Genomic DNA, 20,897 nt, shown 5'->3' on the forward strand with positions numbered 1-20,897 from the left:
AAAGTCTTAAAGTGTAAATGCAATACATTGTACTAAAAAATATGTTACAATATATTTATCTGTAAGGTAAAATAATTACATTTTATATTTAGATTCAATCATACTAATCATATTATTTCGAATAAAATATATGTGCTGATAAAATTACAAAAATCAAAAAGGAACTGTAAGATGTAACATTTGTACCAACACGAAAAGGTAATCAGGTTAATGATATAAGGGGGAAAAATGTAAGGATGTTAGAAAATTATACCGTTTAAAAGAATATCGTATTTTATTAAAATTCTTGCATATTCGAGAAATTACACTTATAAATCCTCTCGATGCAAGCGTATTTTGAAAAAAAATCATATAGATATATACATATAATTTTATCTCATTTAATTTATATGCATTTATCAATCATATATTTACAATAAGCAATACAATTAATCTCCGCAATTTTTTCTCGTATTATAAATTCTCACTTACTCACTTGCTCGTTTATTGCGTGTCTTAATCTTCTTCTTTTATAAGTATAATAAATATTTTCTAGACTCCAAAAACGTTTTACGTGAATAATAAGCCAGTTAATGAAATTCGCGATTCGAGTTCATAAAGTTGTTCGATTCTTATAGCTTTCCTTAATTTCATTTACGTAATTTGACTTCAGTTAATTGTTTTGTGCTTCGAGTAGTTGGGGTAGGCCAATATTCAGGACGATGTTAATTCATTCACTGTTTAACACGTTGACGCAAATACGTATAAACGTGTTAAAGCACACAAAGGAACAATCCATTCGAGCAAGATTTCGGAACGTGTAGTACACTTGCTGATAGTAATATTCTAGTGTAACACCTCCACAGAAAGGAAAAACTTTGATTTCATTTTTCTAGTTCGTGACCGGTATAAATGTCCAAGCATAAATGCCTGCATCACCCTGATCGATCGCAATTTGTTATAAATCCTCACCACAAATTTTAAATTCACTAAACTCATCAACATTCGAACAATGCTTTCTTAATCATGATTTTCTAAGAAATCCACTCTTTGGAGGGGGGCCGACAGATCTTTCTAATATTGGTGCAGTAGGATCCATTCCTATAACAGGTACGGGCGATGTAATATCGCTGTTCGTAGACGTAGATACCGATGAAACCAAGGGTGGAAAAGGAGACGCTCGTTCTATCGACAATGTCTGTTGAGGGAGCTGAGCATCCGTCTGAATACCCGCGGAACCATATATCTCCTTTAATATCAGCAGCATCGTGTCCTCAGACTCCCTAAGAAAAAATGATAAATTGCAATTTTTTGACCACACGAATATTATACAACCTCTCATGTGAAAATAAAGTACTTAACTACACGCTAAACAAGTGGAAGTTATTTCTAACGAAATTATTATGTAATAAATTACATTTGTATATTGCATTTAATCTACAGAAAATATAAATAAATCCGCAGAATGTTTGTGGATTTATAATTATTTTTGCATGGTAATAATTCTAATTAATTCGTTGTATTTACCATAATAAAAAATAATATATTGTTACGCCGTATTAAAGTGTTAGAAAAGTTATTAATTTTTCTACACTTTTTCATACTACGGCGTCCAAAAAATGCAAAGATATGAAACATGAAACCTGTTTTCAAACGAACAACCTGAATTTTGAAATTGGAAATTATTAAAAATAAAACTAATCGAAACGGTTGCAACAATTATTTCTACGTATTCTATTTTTTAAAACTTACACCTATGTACACGAGTTATTAATATGTAACTAAACGGGTACACTGCTAAAGTACCACATGCAAATTGTTCTTGACAATATATTGTATTTCTTGACACTTCTAACAAAATAGCAAAATTAAGTTTCTTTGATGTTATATTATATTACGAGTTTCGTTCTCGAGATTTAACTATGTAGTACTGCTATTCCACACATGATATCGCCGCTATCTTTAGTTAACAAAAGACAAATCTGCCTGCCTCTTACGTTCTCCTCGCGTCGTCAATCGTCATAGATAGTGATTCCTTTTTATTATAAATAGTGTATTTTACAGTTTTCATTGAGAAAAAAAATGGGGAAATCTTCTTATGAGAAGAGACGCAAATCGAAGTTTCGCTCTCGGACTCAGGTGAGCGAGTTGGAGGAATTGCGCAAAAAATGTAAGAAGTTAAAGAAAGAAGTTCGGAGTAGGCGCCATTCGCAATGGTCGCGTACCCGCAAAGTAAATGAAAGCGCGGCAAGGGTCGGCCATTCTTATGATGATGAATCGCATAGGCGAGAAAGATCTCGTAAGTATAATTTCATATTTGAAATAAAAGGAAGTTAGGGCGGTAGGCTCATGCGAGGTATGAGATAAACCGTGCCTCGTTATAGACGCTGGGCCCTCACGAGGGGAGTGGACATACCGTGCTTTGTGGCGATAGGCCCACAGAAGCTGTGGGATAAATCGCACGAATCGATCGGTACGACAGATGCCGTTGTTACCGACGATCAATAACAGATTTGCTATTTTTGTAGGATCTTATACGTCGTCGGAGATCTCATTGTTATCGGATAGAGACGATCTCGATAGTTAGCAGTCTGCTTGATAATTCTGATCAGAAATTGCAAGCAGCAGACCAATCCAAGGACAAAGATGTTGAAGAAGTAGATCCTCTGGATGAGGAAATGTTAAAACTTCTCGGAGAGAAAGGATCAACAAGTGACAGTAACGAACTGAACTGAATTTACATTCAGAAATCGGTGATCGTTGGCAGATTTGGGCGTAGGATGGTCTCACTGAGGATGAGAAACAGGAACTTCTCCGGAAATATCCTCGTAAGGGTAACTATAATTTTGAAGCGCCCGAACTTAACCCAGCAGTGGAGTCATAAATTAACGACTCGATGAAGAAGCGAGACAAATTTTTTGCTGCGGATCAGAATACTCTGGGTTCGGCAATGTCTGATCTGTGTGCAGGCGTTTCTATTCTGGTTCGCAATAAAGACGATGAAGGGAATAGATCAGTGGTTCTTAAGTGTTTGGTGGACGCAGGGAAACTTATGTCCGAGGCCTATTTTCAAGTCAGTAAGACGAGAAAGGCTCTTATATATCCTAGTTTGGATCGAAAGGCAAAAGATCTTCTGGAAAGAGCGAAAACCGACGCGTTCCTTTTTGGGAAGGAATTATCGACGGGACTGAACACAGCGAAGTCGATGGAGAAGGTCGGGCTGACCTTGAAATCCCAACAACTTGGGAAAAAGGTGTCGTCCAAAACAACCGTGTCGGGAAACTGGAAAGTCCTGCCTGGAAGGAGCCAGGGCTATTCTCAGACGGGTTACAGGCCAAAAAGTTATCATCGGGGAGTGCATCGCGGTAGGTATCAGCCGGAGAGAGCGCAGAACAATGCCTTTCGCTCACAGAGCCAATTTCGATCCCGGATCAACCCACAGCAAATTTCAACACAGAAATACTAGGGATAAGACAGATAGCGGGCAGACTCAAAAAATTCGGAAGTGCCTGGTCGGAGATCACTAATGATAAGGTGATATTGAATTACATAAGTGGTTACTCAATTCATTTTGACGAGGTGCCGCAACAGCTTTGTGCGCCCCCAGAACCCTTATTAAATGCTTCGGAAGAACTAGAATATTTGAATACGATCACTCGTTTGAGGAAGCTAGGAACAATTAAAAAATACTTAGCCTGCACTGATCAATTTATTTCCAGATACTTTCTAGTAGCCGCAATCGAACGGTACTGAGATTCATCCTAAATTTAAAAAAGCTTAATGAACTTATTACTCCAGATCATTGTAAGATGGAGGACATCCGAACAGCGACGAAATTGGTGTCCCAAGATTCGTTTATGGCCACCATAGATTTAAGGGACGCATATTTTTTTATTCCGATTCGACGGTACGATAGGAAGTATCTCAGATTTTCTTCGGAAGGTCATTTATTTGAATTTACTTGTCTCCCATTTGGTTTATCTACCACGCCATGGATATTTACGAAAATCTTGAAACCGGTTACAAATTCTCTGAGAATGGCAGGCTTCATGTCAGTAATTTATCTCGACGATTGGTTGTGTTTAGATTCGGATAGCATCTCTTGTCTAAGGAACTTACAAAGGACAAGAGAATCTTTAGAGAAGCTGGGTTTTTTCATCAATAACGATAAAGGTAATTTAATTCCGAGTCAGATTTGTCAATTTTTAGGCTTCAGTATTAATTCCCGTAGAATGACACTCGAATTTTCTGAAAGGAAAAAAGAAAAGATACTGCACAGTCTTGGAAGCTTTAAAGAAAAGGATGAATGCCGTATTAGGGATTTCGCCCGGTTAATTGGATTGCTGTCGGTGTCACGCTTAGCGGTAAGATATGGGCGGTTGTATACAAAGTCCTTCGAACGTCAAAGATATCTAGCCTTAGTAAAAAACGGTAACAATTATGATGCAATAATGCCATTAAAGGAATTATTGCAACCTGATTTTGAGTGGTGGATAAATGTTATTTCGGAAGCATTTAATCCAACTAGGTCAGCGCAGTTTTACATGGATATTTTTTCAGACGCTTCCACGTCGGGCTGGGGGCGTATCGTACAGGTGAACTGACATCTGGTTTCTGGACAGAATCAGAAAGAATGTATCACATTAATTGTCTTGAATTAGTGGCAGCATTTTTTGGCCTCAAATGTTTCGCAAAAAACTTATCAAAGTGTGAGATATTGTTGAGAATTGATAATACTACACCGGTCTCGTATATAAACCGAATGAGTGGAATTCAATATCCGAGACTTAATGAAATAACGCGAAATATTTGGAAGTGGTGCGAACAGAGAGAAATCTGGTTATTTGCATCCTCTATTGTGTCTAAAGAGAATGTCGAAGCAGATAGGGGTTCACGTGTCACAAAAATATTGATACAGAATGGGAATTGTCAAATACAGCGTTTTCAGAAATAGTCAAAGTTTTTGGTACTCCGTCCATAGATTTGTTCGCGTCAAGATGTAATTCAAAATACAACGATTACTGTTCTTGACATCGAGACCCAGAGGCGTTAGTGGTAGATGCGTTTACATTAAATTGGAAACACCTTAGTTTTTATGCATTTCCTCCCTTTTCGATGCTCCTTGAGGTGTTAAGAAAAATTATACAAGACCAGGCACAAGGAATTTTAGTATTTCCAAAATGGTGCGCACAACCATGGTTTCCACTACTAAAGTCACTACTTATTGAGCCTTTGATTATGTTCGAATCTTCACCTGATTTGCTACTTTCGCCTGGCAGATCCTGTCAACATCCGTTAGCCGGATCGTTGATATTGATGGCAGGGAGAGTATCAGGGAGGCTTTCCGTATAAGGAATACGCCAGAGCAATCTATAGATCAGGGATGTGCGGGTACCCGACATTTCGGGATCGGGTCGGGTCGGGACAAGTCGGGCGAAAGCCGAAAGCGGCCAGGATCCCGACAGTATAAATCGCATCGGGTTCCCGAAACATATTCGGGTCCCGAATGATATTTTCTTAATGATTATTTTACTTAATAAAAACATAACGTACGAAGAAATGTTTACTGAAGGTTGTATTATTAAACCTGTCCAACCGGAGGATACCATATGGAATTGTCAACTTATTTAGCATTTATAGTTCATATCATGAACCTGAAGATTCAATATGGTATCGTATCGTATAGTATAATTTTTTGCCGTTACACTGAAAAGTTCTCGAAAATATCATTCAGGACGCGAAAATGTTACGTGGGACGACATCTGTCGGGATCCCGATGCAATTTATACTGTCGGGATCCCGGCCGCTCTCGCCCGACTTGTCCCGACCCGACCCGAGTCTCGGGAATCCCGTGATTTCGGGTACCGGCACATCCCTGCTATAGATATTATGATGGCATCGCTGGCTGAGGCAACGATTAAACAATATACGGGTGCTATTAGACATTGGATTAATTTTTGTTCTAGGTTGGAAATAGACCCGTACCTAGCTAACGAGAGTCAAACACTAACATGGTTAACGGAACGATTTAAAGCGGGAGCATCGTATGGCACTCTTAATAATTGTCGAGCAGCCTTGGGATTGTTAATCGGGGAAAAGATATCTCAAGGCTCCATGGTTACGCGGTTTTTCAAAGGTGTTTTTCGGATGAGACCGACTAAGGCAAGATACGAAAATATTTGGGATGTGTCTCGTGTTTTAGGGACAGTGGCTGCATTGTTCCCGCTAAATGTCCTTTCATTACCACAGCTTACGGATCGTTTAGTTGTGCTTTTAGCGTTGGCTACAGCGCAGAGAATGCAAACTCTCTCGTTAATCGAATTGACAAATATAACGAAAGATGAAAAAAGTTTTGCAATCAAAATTAACAATTTCATAAAAACTTCGTACCTAAGAACATGCAAGCCACTCCTGTTTTTACCTAGGTTCCCTGAAAAACCAGAATTATGTGTAGCGTGTACATTGCAAGCCTACCTTGAAAGAACGTCGAAGCTTAGAGGTAACATCAATAGTTTGATAATAACCACTAGGAAACCTTATCAGCCAGCGACCAGCCAGACGATTGCTAGATGGGTTAAAACCTTTTTGGCTCATAGCGGTATCAATAATAAATATAAAGCTCATAGTATAAGGCATGCAGTGACATCAGCAGCATTAAAAAAGAGTGTTGATTTAAATATCATAAAGAGTACAGCGGGATGGTCGAAGGAGTCATTGGTATTTGCGAAATACTATAATAGACCTATTGTTAAAGACAGAAGCAATTTCGCAAAGGCTGTTATGTTAAATAATTAAGCGTTACTTATTGGTTCGGTTATTCTTCTATAAATAATATTAGGAATCCCATGTTATAAGCCTCTACTTATAAGTTTATACGGTTCTTTAGATTAATAACGATGTTGTAAATAAAAGGGGATATAATCAATGTAGCTCTAAACATCTACTATACATGGTTAAATCTCGAGAACGAAGCTCATAATATAATTAATCGATCAAACGAACTTACCTGTTATGAAGTTCAATCGTAATTATATGTAGAGTTTCGTTCGAGTGATTATACTCCCACCCTTTGGAATAATTACTGAATCTCTGAAATATATTGCCCCGCCCAAAAATGTTATCAAACTTATCTTTAAACTACATGACGATTGACGACGCGAGGAGAACGTAAGAAGCAGCCAGATTTGTCTTTTGTTAACTAAAGATCGTGACGATATCATGTCTGGAATAGCAGTACTACATAGTTAAATCTCGAGAACGAAACTCTACATATAATTACGATCAAACTTCACAACAGGTAAGTTCGTTTGATCGATTAATTATTGTCCAACTATTATAATCGTTATAATACGCTGTGAAAATCTATTTAATTAGATGTAATTTAAGTCAAGATAGTACATATCGAATCTTTACTGATTCATGATATAAATAATTTAAAAACCATACTAACCAGTAGCCGACATGACTTGTTAGAGCAAAAATGTATTCGTTGATATATTCGAAAGGCGCTTCCTGAAGAACGTAATCTACTCTTCGTCCGCCATTTAATTCGCCCACTTTAAAGTCAGTACCGCCATCGTCGTAAGTCTGTTGTTCTGGCACAGTTGGTGTTTTCTGAAATTCCTCCTCGACCACTTTATCAATTTCTCGTTCCAGAACACTATTATCCGGTTTATGAAACACAGCCAGCTGATAGACAGAGTTCCACGTATTTCTCACAGAATCGAGCAGTTTCTGCTTCAGATCCGCTCCAACGCGTGCCATTGTTTCTTTCAATTCTGTGATATACATAAATGTGAAAACAAAATGAAATGAAATGTACTAAAGGAAATATTAATTAAACATTTTTGCATTCTATAGTACTTTGACACGCAATCGTCATCTTAAAACTGCCGAGTAATGACAATTACACTGAAATAGTGATACTAAATCTAAATAATAGTGTCTATAATATTTTCTCCAGAACAATAAAAAAAGGATACAGGAAAAGTATTTTTTATGACAATAAATACAAAACCTGAAAACATCAGCGTACGCAAAGTATACGTAATACAACAAATATGTTAAGAAATGTAAAGAAATGTGCAATGATGAAACGCGTATCATTTATAAACATACTATACACAAGAATACCGTAACGAAAAACACAGAAATTTCGATAATATAATTAAACAATTTTTAAAATTATTTAAAAAATGACAGTGTGTACACAAATATTTTCTTTGTAGTTCTATAGTAGTCATATTACATGGTTTCATTCAATTTATTCATAACTGTTGTTCAAGACCCCCTCCATAACCCCCGTTATTTTTACTATTTCCATCACGTATTTTTGTTTTATCTTCTTCAAAAGGCTTCCAAAAAATCTGAAAAAGTTCAGAGATGTTTCCCAGGATCTCTACTACACGATCCAATCATTTTTAAAGTTGAATATTAAAAGTTTTTTTTAATAACAATCCCTTCGTTTCGGAGATATTTGAGCGCGAAATTTCGCTCGTACCATGAAAACCAGAGGGAGGTCACGGAGGGTTAGTTTCTTATCAAAGGAAAGAATCATCATCCGATTAATCAAAACTGCCAGTCTCAAAGAAATAAATAAAACAAAATTCTGTTTCAAATTGTAAATAACAGTCTCAAATAGGTTGACTTGCAGCGTCTTAGATTAATAAAAATAGCAGTATTTTTTTTTTAAACAATATAAACCAATCGAATATTTACCTAAATGCATTCTTTTCCGCCCTTTGTGGTGCGGAATTAACATCGGCCGATATTTGTGAGCTTCCGGATTAATGAGCGCCTCGACCCTGTAGGCAACAGGATCGAACGGATGAAATATATTGAAGAAGGCCGGGCACGTTGGTAACACAAAATCCTCCCCGAGCATATCGATGCCTCGAACTGTTACGAACATACCGATCGGGCTACCGAGAGCGAAAAAGGCACATGGGTGAAAATTCAGTTGCGGATAATGTATATAAGGCTGGCCCGTTCCAGCAGCGCCGATCACGTAACTGATTTTTTTACTATGACGTCTCTTTAAGACCCGACCGGACGATACTCGAGACATGTCATTGTCTTCTTCTTTCTGTAATAAAAGGAAACGTTACATTGTAAAACATAAAAGGTATCCCATTTCCCTTCAATCCCCTCGAATATCGCCGAAATTATTCATGGAGAGCATAATTTTGATATCAATAGTTTTTTTTATAGACAAAGGCGTAGAGGACATGTGAAGGTAAACTAGTTTTTTAATGGAACCATATATTCTTTAACCCTCGGAGTACGGACATTTGTAGGTACAATGTGCGTAGAGACAGTGGTGTCTGGATCTGTTTTAAACCGCATGCTTCCTTCTTTTTAAACATACTTTTGAACGAGATCATTAAAGAAACACCTGTCTTTTTATACGACTAAATATGAACAACTTCTACCTTAAATTATGTTTACAAATCGATGAGTTAGATATGGCTTTTAAACACTCAGGTCCAAACGGACCTGGTCACCGTACTACAAGTGTTAGTACATTGATCGATGCAGCTCATCATTCCCCATAAAAAATTATTAGCCTATTCATATCGAAAAACCATTAGTTTAAAAGATATTTTAATTTAAAAATGGCAAAGTGATACTAGTAATACGATCGTTAACTGCCTAAAGTTGATGTTTACAAGTACTACGTCCATAGACGTCGCGCATAATATTGAAATTCGAATACTTCCCAAACTAATGGCTTTTTTGACGGAAGTGTTTCACTTTCATGTGAAAAATTATTTTGAAACTTAAATTATCTGTTATTTTTCAATGTTTTTAATAAAAATTCTGATTTTTCAAAATTGTCTGATCAAGCTTATATGTAGGGTGTAAGATGCGTGAGTTTAGTTTTAGATCAAGCGAGTGCGGTGCGAGTGAAGAGTGTTTAGGCCGTGTGACAGTTTCTTCGAACGAGAGTGCGTGCTAGATAAGATTGAATGAAAGGAACTGCGTCTCGAACGTCGTGATCGAAAATCGACACGAGGCGAGAATGTGTGAATGCGTGTGTGAACCTATGACCGAGTGTGACCATGTATGAAAGGGGATATATAAGAGGGAAGTTAGAGAGCGGGTGTGTCTTAAGAGCTAGACTGTTGCAAGCGTGTCCTAACGAACTCTTTATATTACACATTTTAGAATAAACCTTTTATTTCTACCAAATACAACCACCACTTGATATTATTCCTACATATACAGGGTGTCCCAAAAATGTCCTCCGACCCGGAAATGTGGCACTCGGGGGGTGAATTAGAACAACTTTTTCCTTAGCAAAAATTTAAACTGAGGCTTCGTTTACGAGATATTAACGAAAAACCGCGACCAATCAGAGCGCGAGTTTGCCAGCCGAGTTCCCGCGCTAGCGGTGGCTACGCGCTACGCTTGTACTACGATGCTCCGAACAAGTAGGTCACCATGCATCGCAGGAAACCGCGTATAATAATAGCAAATAAACAAGACGTAACAAATAAAATCATACTTTTTATCATCTGTCGTTTGTTATTTAAAGAGATTAATGAATGAAACGTAAATGTAGGCAAATTATGTTTAACGTAAAAAGACGAATGCACATTTACATTTTTGTAAATTCCTTTTTACGAATTTGTAAATTTCCTTTTCAAATAACGTGTGAACGAAAAGGTAATGTAACAGAAAATAAACGAGAAGTGATTGTAGTTCGGTGAAATTAATAAAACAATAATGACCAATAAACTGAATAGAACTCACCCTTACGGAAATTCACCTGCAGCGTAGAAACCTGCGTCAGTAGGTCAGTGTACCGAGCCTGGGCTTCGACGGACGAAATGGTTTATGGCAGGGTAGAGTCCATGCCACTGGTGATCGCAGGTATGCGACACCAGCCGACGTTAAGAGTTGCAACGTCAAGTGCCGCCGGGTTAATCCATCGAATATGTATTCAATTCACCGCACTGCACTAACACTTGTAGCGAAAAAGAATGTTTGAATGCGGAAGGAATGCGCGCCGAATGAATGAGAACGAATGAGATCGAGTAATAGGTAAGGTGTGAGTGATTGGACGAATGATGTGTGATAGAGAAGAGGAAGGAGTGCGAACGGAACATAAATACGGGCCAAGGAGACAAAGCAAGGAGAATTGAAAAATAAAGCAAACTAGAAAGCACGTGTCTCGTTCAAATTATATTTCTAACAATTATCAGAAGTGGGATCGCCACGTGAAACCGTTCGTGGATAATCGTTGAGGGGTGAATATTGCTGTTTGGAGGTGTCGAGCCTTTTCGGTCGGAGTGCATACGGGCGGAAGCGCAAAGTACCGTATAGTGCGAAAATTTGTGGAAATAGTGCGAGGCCAACGGGCGAAGTACTCGAATATTTCCGTGATGATGGCCGACGAAGTACGAGTAGGCGAAGAGCGACATTTCCGCGATGTGACGAGCGTGTTGCCGGCGTTCGACCCTGTTTCCAACGATATTACGGTAGAAGAATGGATCGAGAAGATCGAGGAATACGGCGATCTCTATAATTGGGACGAAATCGCGATCAGGCATTACGCCCAATCGAAACTAACCGGAGTCGCGAGAAAATGGCGAGACAGTTCACCACGTGTCGCGCGCCCGTGGCTACAGTGGAAGGACTTACTAATCGAAAACTTCCCGTCGGACGAGAGCATGGTAAGCGAAAAGTTAAAAGCTCAAAATTATAAGCGACGTCTTTATCAAGATATAGTAGAGTATTATTACGAGAAGTTGACCAGGTGCAACAAGGCGGGAATGGGAGATCGCGATGCGATCGAGTGGATCGTGGACGGGTTGAACAGCCCCCGATATCGAGAATTTTTAGGCCCGTTGAGCCGTTATAAACGATCGAGCGAGCTTCTGACGGCTTTGCGGCAATCAAATTTGAATTTCAAGGAGACACCAGCGGTCATGGACAGACGTCGCGTAAACGGATCGACCACACCCGTTACGCAGTTAACTTGTTACGCTTGTAAACAGATGGGACATACAGCGCGTGCCTGTCCAAGGACAAGACCGTTGGCAACGTGTTACAAGTGCGGCCAGAACGGACACATATCGCGAGCATGCCCGGGGAGTATGCCTCGAGATCAACAAAGAGTGTCAACACGACCTACACCAATAACGACGGCGACGACGGCGACGACGGCGCGAGGCGAGACCGCTAGAGTTTTGCACATTACAAGTGACACGCATCAGAAATATTTCAAGGACGCTTTGCTGAACGACCATCCGGTCAAGTGTTACGTCGATTTGGGGAGTAGCGTGCGTGGTGACATTGCGACAAGACGTGGCCCGTGAGCTTGGTTTGACTTATTATGAGACTTCGTTGAACAGTTTTGTAGGGTATGGCGAAGGTAGAGTTCAACCGGTAGGCGTGTTAACGGCAGATATCAGCATCGACGGTGTTGCGGTACGAACTGAGGTACACGTGGTGCCGAAAGGAAGCCAAGCTGTGCCACTGTTGGTAGGACATCCCTACACCGAGCACCCTGAGGTCGTTATCGTGAGTCGCAGCGGCGAGTTGAGGGTGATGACCACCAGCGACAGACTAGCGGATGACGTAACGCAGCCCAATGAAAAGACTACACTCCGAACCGACAGGCAGTATGTGATTCCAAATAATTATTTAGGTCATATCGTTGTAGTGGGAAACGTGTCGAACGAGAAGCTGTGCATCGAGGGCGGCCTACGGGAGGCGGGCCCTGTAATACCTAGATGCATCGTTGCCACCGACGAGGAAGGGCAGACTGTTCTACCTGTCCTGAACGTGACCGGTCAACGAATAACGATTCAGCCAGGCGACGCCATCACCCGTGGAGAAGTCTGCGAGGAGCGGGCTTTTGAACGAGAGATCAACGATGAGCCGATTGCCAGGAGCCAAGTCGACACGGACTTGGATGGAGAAGAAGCGAACGAATTGCTGCGTGCCCTTAACGAAAATCGAGACCTCGTTGCTACGACGTTAAGACAGCTAGGTAGAACAAATAGGGCGACAATGCGAATAGAACTTGCGTCAGATAGACCCGTAATTTATAGGCCATATCGCGTGTCCTATCATGAAAGACGACAATTGCAAAATATGGTTAATGAGTTACAGACGGCGGATGTCATAGAAGATAGTAATTCTCCCTTTGCTAGTCCGGTTCTACTAGTCCGAAAGAAAAATGGCGAGATGAGGATGTGCGTCGATTATCGTGCGATTAATAAAGCGACTATCAAGGATAAGTATCCACTGCCACGCGTAGACGATCAGTTGGATAGACTGCGCGGACAAAAGTATTATACAAGTATAGACCTTTTTAGCGGCTACTATCAAGTGCCGGTAGAATCGAGTTCGCGAGAGAAAACAGCCTTTGTGACGCCAAACGGACACTATCAATTCAAACGAATGCCCATCGGATTATGTAACGCGCCCGCGGTATTCCAGCGAATGATAAATACCATTTTAGGGTCGTTGCGTTATGACATAGCTATGGCGTACATAGACGACGTCATTATACCGAGTATGACAGTAGAGGAAGGCTTAAACCGTCTAGTGCAAATTTTTTAAGTTTTTAGGGACGCGGGATTGACTATAAATTTAAAAAAGTGCCATTTCTTCAAATTAAGGACAGAATACTTAGGTTTTGAAGTTTCGATGTTAGGCATACAACCAAGCCAACGAAAATTGGAAGGTGTGCGTGAATTTCCAACTCCGAAAGGTGCTCGAGATGTACGTAGTTTTCTAGGGCTAGCTAGTTATTTTCGGCGATTCGTTAGAAATTTTGCGGTTATCGCGAATCCGCTAACTGAGTTACTACGTAAGGACGCAAAGTTTTCCTGGGGTAATGAGCAGAATAAGGCTTTTGAATTGATCAAAGCAGCATTAACGTCGAAACCGCTTTTAGCAATACATGATCACGATGCCGAAACAGAAGTCCATACGGATGCTTGTACGCTGGGTCTAGGAGCAGTATTGTTGCAAAAACAGCCAGATGGGAAGTGGCATCCCGTGAGTTTTTATAGTCGACGGACAACGCCCGAGGAAGCCAAATACCACTCATATGAGTTGGAGGCATTGGCAATAGTATGCGCGCTTGAAAAATTCCGAGTTTATTTGGTTGGAATTCATTTTGTTATTAAAACCGATTGTAACAGCTTGAAAATGTTAGAGAATAAGAGAGATTTAAATCCGCGCATCGGGAGGTGGTTCGTTAGATTATCGGAGTTCGATTATAGTATCGAATATCAAAAAGGTGAACGGAATAGTGTAGCAGATGCATTAAGCAGAAACCCAGTAGGATAGCCTGAGAACACTGAAGTTGAAGGGCTGCTCATTTTAGGAGTTCAGGTTAATACCGATTGGGTAGCGGCGATGCAACGAGCGGACGCCGATATTTTACACGTTCGAGATGGACTCGAGGCCGGAGACCAGAGCGTTCATCAAAAATTCACAATGTGTAATGCGCGAGTTTACAAAGTGTCAAAAGGACGATGGCGATTATATGTACCACACGATTTACGTTACGATATAGTATCCGAGGCGCACCGGTCAGTAGCACATCTGGGCATTGATAAGACACTAGAGAAGGTTAAAGAGGAATACTATTTTCCGAAAATGCGAGATTTTGTCACCAAATATGTGTACCGATGTGTGATGTGCTTATATTCCAAGGCTCCCACAGGGAAAAAGCCCGGGTTTTTGCACCCACTAGATAAGGGCAGCGCTCCGTTTCAGACTGTTCATATTCACCACTTAGGGCCGTTACCGACGACGGAATATAATAATAAGTACGTGGCAGCAATTATATGCGGATATAGCAAGTATGTAGCGCTAAGGGCAACAGAAGATGTAGGAACGAGTTCTACCTTAGCGTTCATTCGAGATTTCATGTCACACTACGGCAGGCCGAATCGTATTATTAGTGATCGAGGGACTGCGTTTACCGCGCGCGAGTTTGAAAAATTTTGTCAGGATCACGGGATCCAACACGTCAAAATAGCGACAGGCGCACCACGTGCAAACGGACAGGTTGAGCGGATAAATAGCGTTATACTAAATTGTCTAACCGCGATAACGCACGAGATCAATGGCGGAGACTGGGATGGAAAATTGTATGATGTGCAGTGGGGTATTAATAGCAGTTGACATAAAGTTACGCGAAAAACGCTGTATGAAATTGTTTTTAATCATAAGGCCCCGGGATGGCACGAAAGCGAGCTCACCCGAGAAATTCGGGAGATTAACGCGCAATTTGGAGAAACAGAGGCGAGTGAAAATGTTACCGAGCTATTAAAGAAAAATGAAAATGCGCTCAGCGAGCGATTTAACAAAAAAAGAATCAAAGCGAGAGAATACCGAGTAAACGATTTAGTTCTTGTAAGAAGCGAAGCACCTGCGTCGGGAGAAAGCCGCAAATTGTCACCCAAATATCGAGGACCGTACGAAATCGAAGAAATACTCGGAAATGATCGTTATATTGTGCGAGATATTGAGGGCGAGAAACAGAGCGCTAGAACTTACCAAGGAGTAGTAGCGGCAGATCGACTAAAATTTGTAGCGAGAGCAGGAGATTATGTAAATCGCGCGCAAACGCGTTCGAGAAAAACTGTCGACGAGGACGCCGAATGAGCAGGATGGCCGAATTGTAGCGAAAAAGAATGTTTGAATGCGGAAGGAATGCGCGCCGAATGAATGAGAACGAATGAGATCGAGTAATAGGTAAGGTGTGAGTGATTGGACGAATGATGTGTGAAAGGGAAGAGGAAGGAGTGCGAACGGAACATAAATACGGGTCAAGGAGACAAAGCAAGGAGAATTGAAAAATAAAGCAAACTGAAAGCACGTGTCTCGTTCAAATTATATTTCTAACACACTGATCACCCGACACAATCACTTAATGTATTTTTAATCCAACGTGTTGTTACTACGTTAGGAAAATTCGTATCCCCGGAAAGGGCCGATTGGTTTCAATTTTTCAGATGTTTTACGTAACCAAACACTTGCACACCAACACCCGCATATCCGTTATTGTGTACGTACCACCATAAGATTCCGTAATACTCCCGTGAACTGAACATCTCTGTCGCCCGATTGCTAACCGACTGACAGAATTTTTCCGAAAGGGCTTCCTCTACCCCCAAGTAGTTTCCCATCGTTACATTGTGAGTTCACTCTCACCACGACAAGATTTAGGTAAAACGAAACCAACGGTTCTAGGATAACACGTGCTTTGCAGAAGTGCAAGGGAAGAACCGTCGCGCAGTTTCTCCAAGGCGCCGTAGCCCGTTAATTTATTGCCAGGGTACCCACTGCTTCGAGATAGAAAACAGACGTCACGTGCATCGGCTTGAAAATGTCCGAAATGAAGAGGCCCTGGCCGACCACCCTTGTAGAGGCCGGAGTGGAATTTTCGGTTCTTTATGGCTCAATTTCTTCGGCCTTTTTTTTTTTTAGTATTCCGTCAAATATCTCGGAATTTATTAGAAATATAAAAACCTTACAATTTGCAATATTGTGTTTGTTTTGATATTGAATGTAGCTATATCATTGAATTCCAGAATAATCCCTTTCTTTAAACAATCTTTCGACGACTCCTGACAGTGCGCGCTGCAGGTAAATCCAAAAAAAATACTACCGTATTCGTTGAACTCTTTTCCGTAAATCATTGACACTTTGATATAGCTTTTAATGTCATTGAAATAGTCTGGAGCGTTAGCGATACCATCAATCGACTGTGATAGTGGAGCGCCGGATTCTTTTACCTGAACCGGGGCGCACCGCTGTCTTCAATGGGTTACTATTACGTTAATATGAACCGCATCATCCTACCGATAGGCTTATATTACGGAAAAAAATTTAACGAATACGGTTTTTATATTTCTAATAATTTCCGAGATATTTGACGGAATACTAAAAAAAAAAATACGTATGAAATGTTTTCATGAGAACTACAATTTCACAAAGTTGTAATAAAATTGTCGATTGTCAATTCTGTTGTGAGTTCACGATTGCTACGAGGCCGAAGATTTTAAGCCATAAATAACCGAAAATTCCACTCCGGCCTCTACAAGGGTGGTCGTCCAGGGCCTTGCAGCGTCAACTGACACGTGTCGGTAAATTTTTTTCCCTGCTCCTCGAGATAGACAATGTACACTGTACTTTCCAACTCGAAGCAAGGGATACGTTGATGGTCCTCTTCATTTCGGACATTTTTAAGCCGATGCACGTGATGTCTGTTTTCTATCTCGAAGGAGTAGGTACCCTGGCAATAAATTAACGGGCTACGGCGCCTTGGAGAAACTGCGCGACGGTCCTTTCCTTCCACTTCTGCAAAGCACGTGTTATCCTAGAACCGTTGGTTTCTTTCTACCTAAATCTTGTCATGGTGGGAGTGAACTCACAATGTAACGATGGGAAACTACTTGGGGGTTGAGGAAAAATTCTGTCAGTCGGTTAGCAATCGGGCGACAGAGATGTTCAGTTCACGGGAGTATTACGCAATGTTATGGTGGTACGTACACAATAACGGATATGCGGGTGTTGCTGTGCAAGTGTTTGGTTACGTAAAACATCTGAAAAATTGAAAACAATCGGCCCTTTCCGAGGCCACGAATTTTCCTAACGTAGTAACAACACGTTGGATTAAAAATACATTAAGTGATTGTGTCGGGTGATCAGTGTTAGTGGTCGTGCAGTGAAGCGAGTACGTATTCTGTGGAATAACCAGGACGCACTTGACGTTACAACCCTTAACTTCGGCTGGTGAGGTATACCTGCGATCACCTGCGAACTGGGCCATACCCTGCCATAAACCGTTTGGGCCGTCGATGACCAGGATCGGTACACTGACCTACTGACGCAGGTTTCTACGCTGCAGGTGAATTTCCGTAAGGGTGAGTTCTATTCAGTTTATTGGTCATTATTGTTTTATTAATTTCACCGAACTACAATCACTTCTCGTTTATTCTTTGTTACATTACCTTTTCGTTCACACGTTATTTGAAAAGGAAATTTACAAATTCGTAAAAAGGAATTTACAAAAATGTAAATGTGCATTCGTCTTTTTACGTTAAACATAATTTGCCTACATTTACGTTTCATTCATTAATCTCTTTAAATAACAAACGACAGATGATAAAAAGTATGATTTTATTTGTTACGTCTTGTTTATTTGCTATTATTATACGCGGTTTCCTGCGATGCATGGTGACCTACTTGTTCGGAGTTTCGTAGTACAAGCGTAGCGCGTAGCCACCGCTAGCGCGGGAACTCGGCTGGCAAACTCGCGCTCTGATTCGTAAACGAAGCCTCAGTTTAAATTTTTGCTAAGGAAAAAGTTGTTCCAATTCACCCCCCGAGTGCCACATTTCCGGGTCGGAGGACATTTTTGGGACACCCTGTATATTTTATACAATGTAACAAATTTACGAAATTTTATTCATAATGAAAGAAGCAATACGTCTTCACTTACCTTTTCCTCGTTGCTTTCAGTATCGTCAGCGTTCGATTTGTCATTGGACACTGGCTTCTGATGGCACAGGAGATCGAATAAAATTAAACTACCCAACGAATGACCGCCTAGATATATTCCTCCAAGAAAGTCCGGATTTCTTTCCTTAAAAAGTGCGTAAAGCCTGTTCATCTCACTTCCAACCGTTTGCATTATGGTCTGACAATAGACGGGACTAGTGTAGAAAAGTATGTCGAGCAATGTGTCGTTGGTAAAGTGTCGTAGTTTAGGTATACTATCCAACGTGATGGCTTGTAGTTTCTTGTCGATTCCAGTGTCTTCAGAATGGAGCGTAGTGTGCCAAGAAATCGGTAGAACCTCTATCCTGTTCACGATTCTTTGCTCGCTGGCAGTTCGATAGTGCGACTGAACCAATTGTAGCGATATGCTCCGAAATTCGTCAACTGCAATCGTACAAAGTTCATTATTATTATTATTATAATTATTTGAAGTGACTAAATAAAACAGACAAATGAATAAAATTTGTCAATTTTAAATGGAATGGACATACCAAAAGTGATTAAATCAAAGTTTTCAATTTTTTTAAATTGAATGAAAATACTAAAAGTGAATAAAACTATTTCATAAATCGAAGGTTTAAACATATTCCCAAACGTTATCACTAGCCTATGGGTGGTTATTCAAATATAGAATTTTCTAGATTAATTTCTCGAAATTAGACGAAGAAAAATGTATTTACCCTATAAAAGGTTCTACTAGGTTCAAAATAAAAAGGAAACCCGGGAGCCAAGAGAAACCATGAGACTTTTTAGTAAAAAGAATATTTATATATTGTATCATCTTTTTCTTGTAATTTCGTTTTGTGAACTTTTCTCTAATCGCCTACCTATCCTCAGTATTAATCTTTATCTTCGGGAATGATAAAACTGAGAAATAGTAATGAGTGAATGACAAAGAGCAAAACAGAGTAAAACGATTACAAAGTTGCATCCATTACTGTATATGTATGTATAATCACATTACCAATCCCGAGCAGTACAACTATACATATACAGAAAGAGAACACTGAATTATTTAATAAAAAGGAAATTTAGATAAGTTTCTCCACCTTTCATGATTATTATTAAAACGTGTTACGGAAGATGCTTTTTAAATAATATTAGATAAAATAATCAATTACTTGAGAACATTCATGCGCTTTCTACATTACTTATTACGAACGTAAGAATATAATTAAGTGTATAGTTTTCGTAGATAGCTTTATTTATCTCTTTATGAATACTACCATTTCTAGTCTATCTTCTATCTCTTCTTGTAAAACTTGCAAAATTTCAATCCTTTAATTTGAACTTAGTAAAATTTAATGAAGTACGTATGACGCAAGTGACAAAAGCCAAATTTGGTGGAAGTTATTCTAAGATTAACGTTCTCTTGCAGTGAAATAATAACTCTCGTATCACTAGTTTTATTATTAATTTTCGAAACTATACCCACCCTTTATTTAAATTAATTGAACAAATTAAAAATTTACCAACTTCCTCGACGGTTCGAAATTTCAAGTCGCAGACGCTGCCTATACCATGGACAAGAAATAGAAGATGATCCACTTTCTCGGGCTCGCCATCCTCAATGTGAAATTCGTCCAGGCCTCTCTTCATCACACGTGGCCTACTGGCAGCACCCTGTAAATATGCACTGTCCTCTGAGCCCTGTACAAATCACGATTGAACATTTCAAACAGAACCATGCCAGCATTATTAAACGAAAAAACATAACGCTTGCTCAAATCCTTCATATAATAACTTTAACGTTAGAACTAGAGCTAATACATAATATTACGAATTGCTTAGTTAAGCGTTCATTATGATCACTGATTAAAATCTTTCATTAGTATCACAGTTATGCATATCTATGATAAAAATTAGATCAACCTCTCAAGTCTTTGAGATCATTGAACATTTGGTATACCTTTACATGTGATTAATAAGACATAATAAATAAAGACTTTTAAATAAAAATTATACAAAATTTGGTAATATCATTGTAATAGAAATAAATGATTCAATAACTAACTACAACGAAGAATATATTTAATAGATTTTTGATTTGTTTACTTAACATTATTGATATTTGTATACATTATATATAAAATGAATGATATTGATTAAATTTAAATTGTAATTAAATGAATTTTCAATACTATTAGAGAATCTGTCGCACGTAATTGTCATCAATATTAGCCAATATAATCATATTAAAATTATTAAACATTATAAATTTCCACGGAGAAATAGTGTACAAATTTTAAATTGATCCTTGTCTTTTAAGAATTGAAAGATATAAATATGTATAGCTGAGTCTTAATTCACAATAAAGCCCTTAAGGGGGGAGACTCCTTTGGGGCCAACTCCGAATCGATCGAAGCGCTGATATAATCAAT

General features: G+C 39.5%; 1 protein-coding gene across 1 annotated transcript; it reads right to left on the reverse strand.

Moving 5' to 3' along the window:
• Positions 1–998: 998 nt before the first annotated feature.
• LOC107192863 (SEC23-interacting protein-like) lies at positions 999–20,166 on the reverse strand (the record flags this gene model as incomplete). Its single annotated transcript, XM_015582210.1, has 5 exons — positions 999–1,262; positions 7,430–7,757; positions 8,698–9,064; positions 18,458–18,900; positions 19,989–20,166. Coding segments are annotated over 5 exons (1,575 nt in total), but the record flags the coding sequence as incomplete, so codon positions are not given.
• Positions 20,167–20,897: the final 731 nt, after the last annotated feature.

The sequence above is a fragment of the Dufourea novaeangliae genome, unplaced genomic scaffold (genome assembly GCF_001272555.1).
Source record: "Dufourea novaeangliae isolate 0120121106 unplaced genomic scaffold, ASM127255v1 scaffold432, whole genome shotgun sequence".
NCBI lineage: Eukaryota > Metazoa > Arthropoda > Insecta > Hymenoptera > Halictidae > Dufourea > Dufourea novaeangliae.